Source organism: Erithacus rubecula, assembly GCF_903797595.1.
Source record: "Erithacus rubecula genome assembly, chromosome: 5".
In the NCBI taxonomy this organism is placed as follows: Eukaryota; Metazoa; Chordata; class Aves; order Passeriformes; family Muscicapidae; genus Erithacus; species Erithacus rubecula.
Window position 1 is genome coordinate 61,482,575 of NC_136687.1, and position 13,903 is coordinate 61,496,477.

The 13,903-nt window shown below is 35.5% G+C and overlaps 1 protein-coding gene across 5 annotated transcripts in view; it reads right to left on the reverse strand.

Annotated features, from left to right (window-relative positions):
- Positions 1-501: 501 nt before the first annotated feature.
- PCDH10 (protocadherin 10) overlaps positions 502-13,903 on the reverse strand; it is a 33,955-nt gene continuing 20,553 nt past the window's right edge. Inside the window, exons 5-7 of one of the 5 annotated variants that reach the window (XM_079306690.1) lie at positions 6,769-6,864; positions 4,734-4,808; positions 502-2,478 (exon numbers count right to left, since the gene is read on the reverse strand). In XM_079306690.1, the coding sequence (XP_079162816.1) occupies positions 4,774-4,808; positions 6,769-6,864 (131 nt within the window). In that variant the 3' untranslated portion in view covers positions 502-2,478; positions 4,734-4,773. Of the gene's footprint in view, positions 2,504-4,733; positions 4,809-6,768; positions 6,865-13,903 lie in introns of all 5 variants that reach the window. The other 4 variants (XM_079306691.1, XM_079306693.1, XM_079306692.1 and 1 more) reach the window with 4 other exon arrangements.

Here is a 13,903-nt window from a genome sequence, read left to right on the forward strand (position 1 = left end):
TTTCCTCTCAAGGACCGAAAACAACCATAAATTACAATATATGTCTATTAAAAAGTTTCTTAGAAACAGGTTTAAGAATGGCAAGGACTTTCTTGCTTTAAAAGCAGAAACAAGGATCTAACAATCTCCTTTAAATGAAATATTTGTCACAAATTCCACTGCTTTTCTTCATAAATAAATGAAGCCTGCAGGCAACTAGAAGTACCTTCAGCAGGAGGAACATTTCACTGTTGTAGTGCTCAAATCAATTGCCATTTAAGTTGTTTGGGGGATTTTGGGGTTGGGTTTTATGTAACACACATTTTTAAAAGGATCTCATGAAAAAAAATGTTGTTACACAAACATGCTAGATGTGCACATTAAAGTGCTTAATGAGCATATTTTTTTGTTTGGAATATTAAATTAACAACTTCAGGGCATGGTCCACTAGGTGTGCAAAGAACTCATGGAATTTGATCAGGAATGTTGGATTCCCTGTATGTATTTGGATCCACAGCAGGATGGTTTTCCTACAGTTGATTCATATGCTCCTATCTAATAGAAACAAAGAACAAAAAAACCCAGAACCAACAAACAAAAACAAGAAACCCAAATTCTATTATGACCTCTCACACATTCATCCCGTGGCAGCATTGGTGGGGACAACAGAATTCCTGTACAGTGGCATGATCCAATTCCCACTGCAACAAATGAAACATTTTTTTCTTGTTTTACTTAATATTGAATATTCATTAGGAATTGTTTTGAATTTGGATAGGCATTGGCTGACAACAAGGTGTGCTCTCATTTGCTTTCCTTATTTGATGTATTAAGGTACAGAGGGGGGAAAAAAATCACAGCACAAAAAAAAAAAAAAAGAAAAAGTTTTACTAGATTTTTACATTTAGTAAATGGTACTTAAACTCCATGGACATGAAAGTAGTTTTAAACTTTACCTTTGAAATTTTACTTTTTTTCAATATTCCATAGAAAAGAAACGTTCTAAGATACTGTTTCAGACCACAGAATTATTACAGAACATAAAGATTATATGCAAGGGCTAAATCCTTTTCCCAACAAAGATGGTGGCCAACACCATTTTAACTCCAATGGGACAGGGGTCTGCTGAGAATGTGCCATGTTCCTAATTGGAAACCTCCTTTGTGATAAAAGAGCCTGGCATATACTTTGCCTTTGTAATTTGAATTCTATCAACAACTATTCCTAGCCACAAGAGAAATATTTTTAGGCAATATATTTGTATCATTTCACAAAACTATGTTAAAGAGAGATGTGTGGGTGTTTGTGTGTGTGTGTGTATGTATTTATGTATGTATGTATACATATTTATGAGCTTGGGATGATTTTCTTAAAATACTTAACTTCACTTACATTATATCTTACATTGCAAAATGTACAGACACCCAGTGTTCTTTTTAACAACATATACAGGTGAATTTATAGAGCCTTATAAAAGATTTTGTGATTCCAAATTAAAAACCATAGAAACATAACCAAAAATAATGGAGAGTGATTTATACCTCTGATAGTACATAGCGCTCATTCGGGTAATATTGACAGCTGCATCTTTGGCATTGAAAATTCTTTACAACTTCTTTTAGACAAAATGTTGTTGCTTACAGCTTCTCTTTTTTAATTTTTTTTTTTTAAACAAGAAAAACAGGATCGACCAAAATACGAATTTTTGGGGAAGTACTATTAAAGGTTTATTTAATTTTTCTTTTTAGCAAGGATAGCTTAGGAACCCTGAATTATCTTCTCACTTTAGTGTATGGTGTAGACTGTATGAATCCATTTAAAAATCAACTAAGTTGTACCACATTTTTCGGAAAATTATATATAATATAATATATATATATATTTTATATTTATTTAGAAGCTTTGAAATAGTACAGTAAACACTTTGCAACACGGTGTATAAACTACAGAAATGTCTTTGATAATTTCGTGGGTCTTCAGATTAACAACATTTTTATGACCCACAGGTGAAAAGAACATGATCACAATCTCTCTTGTAAAGTTGGAATAGTTTGGGGAACACTTGATCACACAAAAATAATATAAAACAGTCAAGTTTAAAACAGTGATATTGCATTTATAATGCACATCTCTTTTATCTGTACGATTGGCTTTTTGTGGTGAATATAAACATCTAAAGGGCTCAGTGACATTTTGGAGAGAGAAAGATATATAGTGCTGTAAACAGGCACACACTGATCAGAGAGGCAGGATCAGTTGCCTCTGAAGTTTCTACAGTTCTACACATTTCAACTCATTTCTCAGGCCTGCTGAGAGCAATTAGGTCCTATTGTTGGCCAGGATGTCTCCAACAGCACACAAATCCTTCAGTTACACAGAACTGGATGGCCAAGATAATGAAGTTGAAAGCTGATGCTTTTTGTTGGTCGACTTTCTTTTGTGCAAATCATGCTGCTTCAGGTAAGTCCTGTAGAAGTGACTAGCATATCCTTTTCCGTGCTGCAGGAAAGAAAGAAAGACACTTCTGAGAGGAACAAAAATATATTAAAAAAAAAAAAAAAATCAGTCTCCAACAGTTCTTAGGTTTAGGATTTCTTAGGTTGTAGAGAAACAATCAAAACTTGTCACAAGCTGATGCTGGAAATTCCCATTATAGCAAACAGTTTAATGTTGATTCACTTTTCAGAGAAAACCTCTTTTTGAGGCTTGATAGCCTGAATACCAAATTTCATAGGCTGTTTTATTATTCTGTCTAACTCGTCATGGAAAATATTCCAATGTGCCTGTACAGAATCACTATAAGGATAAGGCAATTATTCAGACTTACAGGTGAAGTATTACTGGAATTTCACAGGCTAATTTTCCCTTAGTTCAGCTTCTTTTTTGAAGCAAAATCTAGAATTCCCCCTAGAATTCAGAAGCTGGTTTTCCTTCTCTTTCAAAGTGAACCATTATCCTCATCACTAAGTGACCCTTCAGTCTGGTTTGACAGATGAAAAAATGGTGCATTAGTGCTACAATTCAAATTTCAGCATTTACTGTCAGGCTGAAAATTAACTCATGTTACACAGATGAAGAAGGTCAATGCATTAGCAAAGCCATATCCCAATCCACCAGCTGCAGTAGCTCAAGACACCTGCTAATTTAACTGTAATTGGGAGCAGAAGTAACAAATTATTTGTGCTAGCATTCAGGAAGACCCCAGGTTAAATTCCATTTCAACAACAAACTAACTCACTTCTCAAGTATTATAATTAGCATCAGCACAGTTATTATTATTAAGTAAAGCTTGTAGGGACAAAATCAGGTGTTACCCTAGCTCCAAACCAACTAAATCCCTACCTGAAATTCAGCCTGCTTCTCTGCATGAAGTTTTACAACTGAAACAAAAAGGAATCTTAACTTTTGAATGAATCTTTGAATCATGTACAGGTTGATGCTTGCATGGTGACACATAAACACATCCAGTCTCCGTTCCATTTAACAGAAATATACACATTAGCCATACTTATTTCCTATATATATTCACCAGTAATCTGGGAACTCTATCACAGGGAAGTTAGATTACTTACAGGAAAGTGTTAATGTGGATGATGAAGTTTTTTCTAATCTAGCCTGCCTATGCTACAGGTACACACAGAAAAATGTGAAAAGCATTTCTGTATAAGCTATCTGCTCAACGTACAGAAAATTGCCAGATGTTTTGTTAAAATTAAAACATCTTATAGATGAGGTTTTCAGTGTTTCAGTTCTGTAGCAAAGTAGTAGCAGAATTAGAAAGAATTTTTAAAAGCTTCTGCAAGATGTTTTTCAACAGTGTTTTTAAGAATAATAAAATCAGAACCTTCGTGAGGTTTTGATGCAGTACATGATCAGATTAATCCAATATCTAGATATCTTTTAAGGTATTTTTTAATATTACAAGAAAGAATCATTCCAATAATAGTAGTAAAAATGACAAGACTTATATTGGATCTTTAAAACTTTTTCTCCCTAAGTTCAGTCGTAATTCCAGTTCTCTTTTAAATATTTAGGCATAGCTGTCTAGATTGCTGCCTGCCACTGAGGAACTCATGCTGCACTACAGAAAGAGTAGGACTTTGCTGGGAGAAAGATAAACAGAGGTGCAGCTGGGGGCAATTGCTGCTTTTATGCAGCACCACTGCCCCACTCCTGTCTGACACGGTGCCTTGGTGCTGCTGATGTGGCACCATCGTTCAGATTATGCAGAGATTGAGTTACTGGCTGTGTCTGGCCTTTTGCCATGTAATTTGATGCATTTTGAATTTTTTAATCTCCAGTTAACATGCTTATATTACAAAACAATCAAGCCCTTTTATAGCAGTAACTAAATATTATGCATTAAGTTGCAGAACTACTGCAGCTACAAAAATTGTACCAAATCTTAAAATATCCTCTGTCAACACAGAGCAAGCATTGGATTTTAAAGGTTAACTTTTGTGCTTCGTGTTTGTCTGGCTTTTTTTCTGGTTCTGCACAGAAATTTATGTGCAAGCAAATCCCTCCATGTCTACACCAGTTTCCGTCTTTTTACAGATGGGGAATATAAATCAGAGAGGTTAAATGGAAAGGAGGATGGACTCAACTTAAAAAAAGAGAGCAATGAAAGTTCTGACATCTGGTTCTGTGTGTGTGCATGCATGTGTGTTCATAAATAAACTTTTAAAAAACCAACACTAAGCCTCTCTGTATCACAATTTCTCCATCTGTAAAATGGGAATAACATTGCTTACCTATCTCCTAGAGGTGCAGGAAGGTTTAAATCACTATTCTTTATAATCCACTTTGAGATCCAGAGATGGCAAGTGCTATAGAAATGGAAGTATCACAGTCAGTGTAAGAGCTGGAACAAGAACACCATAATTTCTGGTGCCTAATATCTCCTCTGAGATCACAGCTCTCTCTTTCATCCCTATTTTATCACCTGCTCTGAACTCTCAGACTGCTGCACAGGGAAGCTCCATGTCTGTGTGAGTATGGGTAGTCAGAAAAAAGGCTTTAATAAAAAACCAGTCTCATAATTCTGATAATGTAATTATACTAATTGCACATATATTCTAATATTGTTTGAGGTGAACAAGATGATTAAAGATTCACAAGCATTAACAAGTAAAATTCTTAGGGTACAGGATTTGTGCTGTATCGATCCTTCCTGGAACAACAAAGATTTTGAGCATTACAGTAAGAGTACTTAAAGCATAAAGTTTATGTGGAATAAAATAAAATAAAATAAAATAAAATAAAATAAAATAAAATAAAATAAAATAAAATAAAATAAAATAAAATAAAATAAAATAAAATAAAATAAAATAAAATAAAATGACCTAGCAAAAACATATTAAGATTCATTTGTTGCTCAATACATCCTAATAAACCCCCCATCCACAGTGAGTTAATTCTGTGTAGGCTGATAAGAGAAGACATGTAAAGACATAAGCTGTAGTTAAACAGAAAAAAATAATGAAAAACACTAACATAATAAACAGGAAAGAGAAAGTAAAGTATGCAGTAATTTTTCCTAGCTCATGGATCAGAAATGAACAGAAAATTATGTAAAGCCCTATCTCTTTAATAAATCTTCCTTTCATCCTGTGGCAAATCATCCTATTGCATCCCAACTCGATGTCAGATCATTACTTTATAACTCTGAGTACAGGCAGGAGCATTTGCTCTTAAGGAAAAGCCTAGAAGGGATTGCCTGTTCTTGGAACACCTTCAAACTCTCCAAAACAAATTTTGCTCCTGCTTAGCAGTGGCAGCTAATCTAACAGGGACAGAGGAAGGGCCCAGTGCTTCCCTCCACAGCTGGCAACCCAAGCAGCTAAAGGAAACACATCCTACATACACATTTATAACTATTGTCACTTTCCCTCTGGACTATATTTAGGAGCTCCACAAGCTCCTGCAGCATTACTTCTGCTCTTAACAAAACAACTGCTGAGCCCCCCCAGAAGTGCCAACAGCAAAGATTCAAAGGAACTGCTAGACAATAAATTTTCCAAAGAATATCAAATACCAGCCATGCTGTTGCTGTTACAGATATACTCCTGATCCCCCTTCACTTAGAAGAAAGGTGACCTAAAACCTTTTCTTTTAAATCAAAAACCCTCTGCAACATCATTATAGTGGTGAAGTCCCTATGTAAACTCTTATCTGGTTTTGGATCTACATTATTTAATTTAAGTCCAGAAAATACCCAAGCAGTATTTGTGTTCACATGCAGGTTTGAGTGCAGGCACTCAGCTCACTGTCCCTGTACAAACTGTGTGCCTCATCAAGCCTTCCCCACAGGGCACAGCAGATGATGAAGGAACACAGGATGCTGTAACTTCCTGCATTTCACTCAGAAACAGCCCAGCTATTCTGGCTTCACTTGCAGTGAGCAATAATTCAAAAAGGAGTTAATTAACTCCATATGCATTACAGCAAGGTTGGATTTAAATTTGCATTGTTAATTTTAACTGTCCTTTACATTTTAGTGGTTTGCCTTACAGTCTACATGTCAACTGTAGCATATGAAACATGGCTCTTCACTAAGTCCAGAGCCAGAAAATGATAATTTTAGTGACCAACCCAGCAAGTTCAGCATTGCTGCTCTAACTCAGCCCAAGTGAGTGAGAACAAGACCTAAGCAGAGGTAGAATGTGTTCTATCAGAAATAACCTGGCTGTTCCACTTGGCCTGGAGCTCCAGTTCAGACATCAGCAGCTATGTTTGTTTTGGAAAGAGGAAATGGGAATGCAGAGTAAACTGCCATAGCTCCCTCACCCTTCGTAGTGGTGCATCCAGGCAAAGGGTGAGACACACGGCTGGGGCTGGGGCTGGGGGATGTAGGATGGGGATTATTCTGCTGCCACCCATGTTCTGTGGATAAAAAAGCATTCCAGTCACTGCAAGGGTCAATTCAGTAGATGTTGCAATCCATAAAGTATTTTTTTTTTTTCTTTAAAAAAATTATCTGCTACTTAAAGAAGTTTGCTAAAGCATTGCTAATAATCTTTTATGAACATTCCATTAGTGGCATTATAAAAAGAGAGTGTCTTGTCCAGGCCAATAAACTTTGGTACATAAATATAGAAATAACATTTTACTCATGTATCTTTTCCTTATGAATTAGTTTAAGGGGATTTTTTTTTCCTTTTCTTTCAAGGTTTTAGTGAAGAGATTTTGTTCTTCAAATTTATATATTCTGTAGAGAACTCTTGGATAAAACACCTTGAATTCCAGATGCCCATGTTACATTTTACACAATTAATGTGGGTTTTTGAGTATGCATGATATGAAATAGTTGGGAGAAAATAGAGGGAGACGGAGCATACTTACTTTTGTACTTGTAAATATAGATAAATAATTTAATAAGATTGATTCTCCCCTAATGTCAGTGAGCCTGTTGGCTGTGGTGGTCACTGTGTGCTTTAGGAGTGTGTCTGAAGGGCTCTGAAGGCCACTAAAGGTGCCAGGTGAGAATGACACCACATTCTGCCTGTCCAATTCTGGCATGTTCCAAGGCAGGAGAAGTTCCCTGTCAGTTGCCCCAGGGTAGAATTTGCCCCTGATAACAATATGGCCTTCAGTGTGGCTGAAATGTTCCTCCTGGCATCTGCAAAATCCAAGATATAGATGTAATTTCTAAAATAAAATAACAGCATCTGGACTGATGGGTACAATTACCCAGATTTCATGTGAAACAAGAAAATTGTGAGCATTGGGTCTTCAGGCTGTGAATAAATTAGAGTAGGCCAAAATGCAGAAGTTTTTATTGCTGCACTGAAAGTTTTCTTGATTTTAGCTAAATAAATTATCTCCACAGGCCATTAAAATCTTTCTTTCCTTTGAGAGTATATCTTTACTTCTGGAACAAATAGGATTATGCAAAAACCCCATTTTTTATATACAGAAAACTATGCAACCACATATATTGTGCTTTTCTTTCTCCTTTCATTAAGTGCATACATTTCCATGTCTATATTCATTTAAATCAGTTCAAGAAAGAAGGATTCCCAGCCATGCCAGGATTTGACAGTGCTGGATACTGCACTGACCATAATGCAGCAAACCTGACAAATAGGTTTTATATATAAATACATGACAAAACCTACTCCAGGCAAAGGGGGTGAAAGGTTTGTCCTTTGTACTTTGGTATAAAACTGCCACTTTTTAAATCTGAACATCATGTTTGAGACCATTAATTCTTGGAAAAAAAAAATAAAATACAGAATTGCTGACCTATACACATTGCCACTTCTTTTAGCTTTATTTTGAGATTGGAAAATACCTGCTTAAAAGGTATTTAGATATTCTTGATGATTGGAATATGCAACTATTCTCATATGGCAAGTGAGATGCCTGATACAAATGCTGACACATCATGACAGCCACTGAAATAATATTTCTCTGGTGCTAATGGGTGCTCTGAGATTTATATGCTACCTGGACTTAGCTAATCCTCTGGAAAAAAAAAAAAAAGAAAAAAAAAAGAAAAAAAAAAAGATTTTCAGTAAGAACAACTACCCAATTCTCAGTTCATTTAAGCAGTGACCTTAATCAACATGTGCTTTACATCAAGCACATGACTAAGAAGGATTGACTTTTGAATCAAGCCCTGGATTTTGTCATCAATGTTCTGCTGCACACAAGATACTTTTATGTGCATTTGATTTTCTGTTCTAAATGCAGAGAATTTCCTTTTCCACCCCCAGCAACAGCCCAGTGGCACAGGAGATGTCAGATTTGATTTATCTCTGGTTCTGATTATTTACTACTGAAACAATGCTTTTTAGTTAATACAACTCAGCAGAGAAAAGTACTAAGCTGTATTCAATAATGTACCATTAAAACACAAAAGACCATTTTTCCACAAGATACAGTGGGAATAAAGCTTCTTTTTCTTTCTCTACTAGTATAACCATATTATCTACCTGAAAACACTAAAGATAATACATGACATCACCATTTTAGTCAGAGAGCCACGGAATATTTAATTTTGCAAGAGTTCTTATAATTAGGTACTGTATTAAGGCCTATTAAATAACTCCCAAATTACTCCTGATGTATGTGAAACTTACAGCACAGTGTACATTCCCTAAGAATATTTCCAAATTCTCTGTCAACAACTTACTCTAATTGCATACATGTTGTATTACCAGATTCACATTTTTTGCAGTCCATTATAAGCTAATAATTTTAGTATCATGCTTAGTAAAAATTGCATTTGATTCCTTTCTTTAATTATTTTTTTTAATAAAAATTCCTTATGGGCATGCAATAGTAATTTCTTCTCCTCAATCTTCTTTTCTCTCTCTGTTTCTCTATTTAGTTTTTCAAAATTCACCATTTTTATCCCATTTTTACAAAATCGGCAGTACACATTCCTTTCAGTTGAAAGTGAACATTTCAGTTTGAGGCTGAACCAATGCAGATCACACTAAAGGCCAGCTGCAACGTGACTTAAAATTTTCAGAGCCCTGGGGAGAAGAGGAGGGATATGAACCATTCCTCCTAAATTGCTCATAAGTGCCTCAGTTCCCTATGGATTCAAGGGAGAAGCAGACATGTGGATCACCATTTGGTGGCCTTCAGAGGTGCCTAAATTATTCATGCAGGATTTGGCCTGAAATAATTAAATTTACTTGTTCTTACATGAGGTAACATGCATTACAGCATTACATCAGCATCACACTAGGAATTCCTACCCAATTTATCTTTGCCATGATGGTTTTTCCAATGCTCCCCTTTCCTAGCAGGGATTAGCTGGCATTAGGACCTGACAGGTATGTTCCCACTTTTTTTCTGAATGTTTTATTTTCTGTTACTAAAGCACACTGCTTGTCATGAGCAGCACACACTGATTTCAGGGAGTCTTTCCCAGTTTACCAAGAAAACACACTTAAATGTATCAAAGGCTTCTCACAAGCCTTTCAAAACTTCTCTTTTTCAAAATCACATATTGGCTTCTTTCTATCCATAAATGAAGTTTGCCCATCACTGCTCTTTGTCACTGAAGACTAGCAGAATGGAATGATTTATACCCACATTATTAAAATTCCTCAGCCATATCAAGCAATCTAAGTGAGCCACAGCATGTGAATATATTCAATCTGCTTTCAGGAGTGGTTCCTGGCTCCATGTCCCAAATTTTTTAGGGAAAAAAAAAAAGCTGTTTGACATGGGCTAAAGGCAGGCCAGAGAGTGTGAGAGCACAGACCATGGCATTCCAGTGGTGGAAAGGATCCTGTTTAATTCATTACAGTTGCCATAAGGAAGCGTGGAAGTACAAAGCACAGAGTCCTTTATCTCAAGTGGAGCAGAAAAAATGTTATTACTGCATCTCATTTGTAAGGTGGAACCTTTTTCAGATCTCAGTTCCTATCAATACTCACAGCTGCGTGCAGCTCCATTCAATTGTCACCTAAATTCCAATTGAGCAGAGATGGATGTTAAATTAAAGCCCAAACAGTCAACTAAAAAAGTCACAAAGTGACAGAATTTGACTCTGACAAAAGATGAATTCACAATATCAGCATCTATAAAATTCCTTATGAATAAAGAAAGGTTGCATTCAAGCAGTTTCATAATGGATCTTTCTCCAAGGCTGAATGCAGTCGTGATGCTGAAGGTGAAAAAGATAAAGTCAGAAGACTCAGCTCACTTGCAAAAACAGGAGTCTGTCATCCTGTAATTCTTTGGGAGATCTACTCCACATCCTTTATTTTTCCTTTCTTACCCACATTATTTCTGATGATCTGTAAAAATGTCATGCAAAATAATGCCCTTTACACATATGGAATAGCTTCATGTGTATGCAAAATAGCAAATTTACTCAGCAACTCATACAAGCATGTGATTTTCAGACAGAACTGAAGAACCAAATTCTGAAAATTTGCTTCTCCATGTCCACTGTATTTTCTTCAACCAATAAAATCATTATCCTAACAAAGAAAGAAATCAAACTACTTCATAAGAGATTGGATTTTCAGTGAATTCACATAATATTTAGTTCTTCCAACATCTTGTTAGGTATTGAAGTTTAAAATTACATTCCTATTGCATCTCCTACCTTGCCTCCAAAAAGGTACCCCACACCTAATTTTTCACTTTTCTGACTTCACCATACTATGTTTCTAAAACAAATATATTCACAGCTACTTCCCAGCAGCAGTCATCAGACTACTAGCATGGAAATGTGGATTCTCAGTGGTTAATGCACAAATAAAGCTGTTTACAGGCTTGCCAAACAAACAGCAGCACTGATCCCCACAGAGTGCTTGTCCAAACGTGATAAACAGATGCACTTCCCCATCCTACTGGCTATTTGCTACATTTCTTTAATTTGTTTTTTTTTTCCACTTGGTCAAGGCAAGAAAAAGTAAGAAAAAGGGAAGGAAACCCTCTAAAATGAAAGCAGTGGAAATGACCATGGAAAATCACAGTTGTGTACAGCAAAAGAGCCAGGGCAAGAATAACTGGCTGTGCTCTGCAGGCAAGGGGTTCCTGGGGCAGGGGCACACAGAGAGGAAAAGATTTGCTGCACACACACCCAGGATCAGGCACACATTCAATCCTCCAGCTCCTGACTGTCACACTGAGGAGGTCTCAGAACAGCATGCATTCATAATGAATAGAATTTTGCCTATCAAAAATAAATAACTTCAGTGCCTTTGAAAATTTTAGCTGCAAACATCTCCATGCTTCCCAGAGAGACTCATGTCCCTCAGTGGCTAAAGCACTTTTGTCATAGGATTTACATTTATGGGTCAAGAGGCATCTTGGAATTAATCTTAAAAATTACTCTGAAGTTTGAAGCAATCTTTCTGCTGGGTTTTTGGTCTTCTTCATACACTCCACTGGTAGGAACAGAGAAAATGGTGTCCCATAATTTAAACAGAAAAATCTCCACAGATGGTATATGCACAGCACACATAAGCACTGCCAAAATTGACCTAAATGAATAAATATAGCACCAGTCTGAGATAGCTAAGATACAGGAGACTTCTCTGCATTCCAGTCAGAACTGGCAAAAAACAGATTTTACAGCCATCAGAGGAAAAGAAGCAGTTGAAATTCTGTATTTTTAAGACTAATTAAAGTATAATTTCTTTCAAATAAAACTTATTAATTTTTAAAAACTTTTAAAATTATTTTCCTACACTCTAGCTGGAAATAGCTCTAGAGTCATCTGAGATAAAAGATATTATGTAAATTTAAAGGCAGCACGATTTTTAATCAGTATTTTGTACAGTGCTGGGTACTGTTAACTTTGTCCAAGACCACAGTTACACAAACAGATTGAAGCAAATAGTATTTAAGAGCTATCACCTGTGCTTTAAAATTAAAAGAAGAATGCTTATTTCACTTTCTCATATTCATTATTTCCATAAAATCTGATTAAAATATTGTAATTTATAGACTTTTTTTGGGTTACAGCCAAGTTATCTTCACATGTTTATATATTCCTTTCTAATTTGGCTTTCTGAACTATCCATCTCCTTTCTATTGCTGCAATAATGTCCCTCTTGAGCAGGAGCTGAAAGAGGAATACATTTTGAAGAAGAATGCAAACCATGAATGTAAGATAAAAATACCTTTCAGAAGCTATGCCACAAACACTGAGCAGTGGAATCATCAGAAGTGGCTTCTCCAAGATCATAAAGAATATTATGGGTAAGAACACATCAGTCTTGCTCTCCCTCAATTACGTTTTAATTAGCACACATGCTTAAGTTTTATTTCAAGTGTAGGGGTTTTTTTTGTAAGATTTATTTACCTAACAGAGATAATGTATCATCTGAAGTGGCAAACTTGAGGCAGTGCAAACAAATCCCTGAGTATAAATCAGGATATGAAAGATATCCACATAGTTTTAATGTTCTTTTAACCACAAAACTGTTCTATTCACCAAGGAACAACTCTTTGTGCACATATAAATTGTTTATTCATGTAATGTTTTCTTCTTAGACCAAGAGCTGTAGTATGTACATGAAAATTATTGGTGCTAATTTCTTTGGTTTTATTTCTGCACCTTTTTACTCCCAAGTGTGTGTGAAAATGACAAATTGAATTAAAAAACTATTGATGAAGGGATTAGACAGCTCACAAATTTATACCTGATTTGTATTAGAAATCATGTAGGCTAAATTTAAAAGCAAAAATACAGGCAGGCTTCATTTAAAAAAATAATGAAGTGTCCCATTCAAAAAAAGCTGTTATTGATGTTTATGTAAATGGAACACTATTATGTCCACCACAGCTGTGATAAAACTACCCAAATAATTTCCAGAAATGAGATTAATTTACAAATAAAAAATTAAAGAAAATTCTTCTTCCATCATACTGACTGTACCAAAATGTAATTTCTTTGTCTTTTTTTTTGAAAGTTGTTTCAAGACAGTGAAGACTTCTTGCTTAAAATATCTTTTCAAATATTTATGTTAAACATCAGCAGAAAATGTTGTGTTACAAATCCTGGCATACAGAATTGGGCCTTTATGATCCTAACTAGATCAAAATACACAATAAATATTTACATGCACTTTTTTATTCCTTTGAAAAACAATCAAAGGATTGTGAGGCACTTCTTGTCCTGGTATAAATACACAAACATTTTTCTCCTCTAGGTCATTTATTCTAATCTAATTCAGGGATGTGGATAATGACTCTAAGTTTTTACAACTGTGCTTTGTGTCAGCTCTGTGGTGGATTATTTTAAATAAATTAATGGTCCAATTCTTAAACATGGAGCTGTTGAAAGGCTTTTGAAAACTTTTCCATTTCATTTGTAAACAAACTTGACTTGATCATTTTGTAGAATGAAACCATCATATTTCACATGTACAGAAATACAGGGAATGTGCTGTGACAAAATCATGTTCAGACCTCCCTGGAGAATCTCTGCTGCAAAGGGAGC